Raw genomic sequence first — 2,488 nt, forward strand, 5'->3', positions numbered from 1 at the left:
CGCCTGTGCTGCGTTGATGGAGCCACAAAAACCTCAGAATTTACAGAGGGGACACAGAATGATACATAGGGACACAGACACATAAAAAATGGGTATTGAACGAAGTACCCTATTGGTATGGGTATAACTTAAAGGGTTCTGGTATTATAATTTTTTACGCGATGCCCAGTCATAATGCCTTTATTATGAAATTGCACATCTGTGTAACCATTTCTGTCCAAGCGCACCTCCTTCCTAAACATCGAAACAGTGCTAGCATCTTGTTGTCGGGTACACAGTGGCAAGCAGCCATGAAAAAGACAATGAGGATATTTATTGATATCGTCTCCAATCAATTGCAGTCCCTTAAATTGAATTTTACTAAAAATGGCATTTTTTCATATCAGCAAACATTTTATTATTATTATTTGTTTCTTGAAGAAACTTGTTAGTCACACTCCTAAATAGCTCCCATGTTCTCACTATTGTTTGTGAAAACTCAAACTGTCGTGCTCTGTGCTCCTTCAGGTCTGCGCTGCATCTCTCAGAGTAAAGTGGCGGTCCTGCTGCTGGCTGGGGGCCAGGGAACCAGACTGGGGGTCTCTTACCCCAAAGGCATGTACGACGTGGGGCTGCCGTCCCACAAAACCCTCTTTCAGATCCAGGCCGAGCGCATATTGAAGCTGCAACAGCTGGCTGAGCAGAAGCACAAAACCAACTGCTGTATTCCCTGGTAAGACATCATGTTGGTCTCTGGGAGCTTATTTAGGAAGAGATGACTGAGGCATTTAGGTTGGTGCGCCTGTCAGCTGAATTACTGCTTTATTTGAAGAAAAACTTCTCTTTCTGTAATGAGAGCTAAAACCATTTTGTCCTAGTTGTGTTTGCATGATGATTTACTGGGTCAAAGGAAAGTCAGTGAAGGAAGTTATATTACTGGAAAAGGATTAGCTCCCTGTGGAGCAGATCAAAGGACAGTTTGAAAGATGGAGATAACAGGAGGGCAGTCGAGTGCACAAAGTCTACATAACGCTGCAGTTAGGGCTTTAACAGCCTCTGAAGGTTAGGTCAGAAATGGAGCGATGACATAATCCTCAGCAGGCCTGATTCTGTAAGGAAGCTGTTACATTTTAATTGTCCGACATAAACTTTATTTTCCTGTGGGTTGGGGTTGACGTCAGTCTTATTTTTGTGAACAAGCACTGAGGAAAACGTGGAGAATTTGCATTTATTTGGAAGGATTTTCCTCAACCCGTGTCCTTTCTTCCATCAGCTACATTTTTCAAACTTGTAGAAATGATTTAAAATAGAGGAAAGTTTTAGATTTTTTTTGCTTGACAAAAGGTTTTGGCATTGTATTCTTATAATCAAATAATTTTAATTTTGATTTTTTTGTAAAGAGAAAAAAGCCAAACATTTATTGGTTTCACGACTCTTAATTGTGAGAATTTGATTCTTTCTTTTGTCATATATGATAATAAACTCAGTGGTTTGGACTTTTGAACTTATGGTTGGATTAAAAAAAAAAACAAACTGTGTGAAATTGCTCGGAAATCACACAGGGAATGTTTCCCAATTTTTTCACCGTTTAATTTGCAAAACAAATAATAATAATGATTATTATTATTGATAAGTTATTTTTATTTTTTTTTTACATAAATCCAGTCTTTATTGTTGGCATGTTTTATAGCAGAAAATTTAACACTGCTTTGGAAAATAGGCTTAAACTTTTTTGTGCTTGAACAAGTTTCATTTCCTAAACAGCTGCGGTTTAAGTTCAGACCGTAACACAAAAACATACCGCAGGCTCTGTCAGGTCAGCAGTGGCTCACAGAGGAGCCACACTGTGACTCAGCTTCAATCAGTCATGAGCGATTGCTGAAAATCAAAAATTATTGTTAGTTCCCGTCTCTTAAGTTTCCCCTGTGCTGCCTTCAGGTACATCATGACCAGCGGCCGGACAATGGAGTCCACCAAGGACTACTTCTCACGACATAACTATTTCGGCTTGAACCAGAACAACATCATCTTCTTTCAGCAGGGCATGCTGCCAGCCATGGACTACAACGGCAAGATCATCCTGGAGAGCAAAGCAAAGCTCTCCATGGCCCCTGGTAAGCCCACTCAGGATTCCCGCAGATCCTTAAAAAGTCTTTAAAAGGCATTGAATCTTAAAATAAGGCCGTAAATGGTATTAAAATGTCTTAAGAAATGCTAAGACATGGGAGGTAGGATGTTACAAATCTTTTTTTCTGATGTTGCATTGCAAAATCTCAAAATAAAAGGTAACTTTATTTGATTTGAGCTTTATTTATTTCGTATATGTTAAAAAAATGTAATGAAATACAACAAGGATATAATATAGTTATACACAAACATACAAAAACCTATTAAATCCCACCCCTTCTCCATTAGTTATTGAAAATTAAAATACTTCGCTTCCATTTTATACAAAAAAGAAATTTCAATATTCTGTGCAACATATTTACATTGTTATTTAGAAAAGGGG

General features: G+C 38.2%; 1 protein-coding gene across 1 annotated transcript; it reads left to right on the forward strand.

Annotated features, from left to right (window-relative positions):
- Positions 1-507: 507 nt before the first annotated feature.
- LOC121963478 (UDP-N-acetylhexosamine pyrophosphorylase-like) lies at positions 508-2,093 on the forward strand (the record flags this gene model as incomplete). The annotated part of the gene is made up of 2 exons (XM_042513761.1): positions 508-712; positions 1,918-2,093. Coding segments are annotated over 2 exons (381 nt in total), but the record flags the coding sequence as incomplete, so codon positions are not given.
- Positions 2,094-2,488: the final 395 nt, after the last annotated feature.

The sequence above is a fragment of the Plectropomus leopardus genome, unplaced genomic scaffold (assembly GCF_008729295.1).
Source record: "Plectropomus leopardus isolate mb unplaced genomic scaffold, YSFRI_Pleo_2.0 unplaced_scaffold11399, whole genome shotgun sequence".
NCBI lineage: Eukaryota > Metazoa > Chordata > Actinopteri > Perciformes > Serranidae > Plectropomus > Plectropomus leopardus.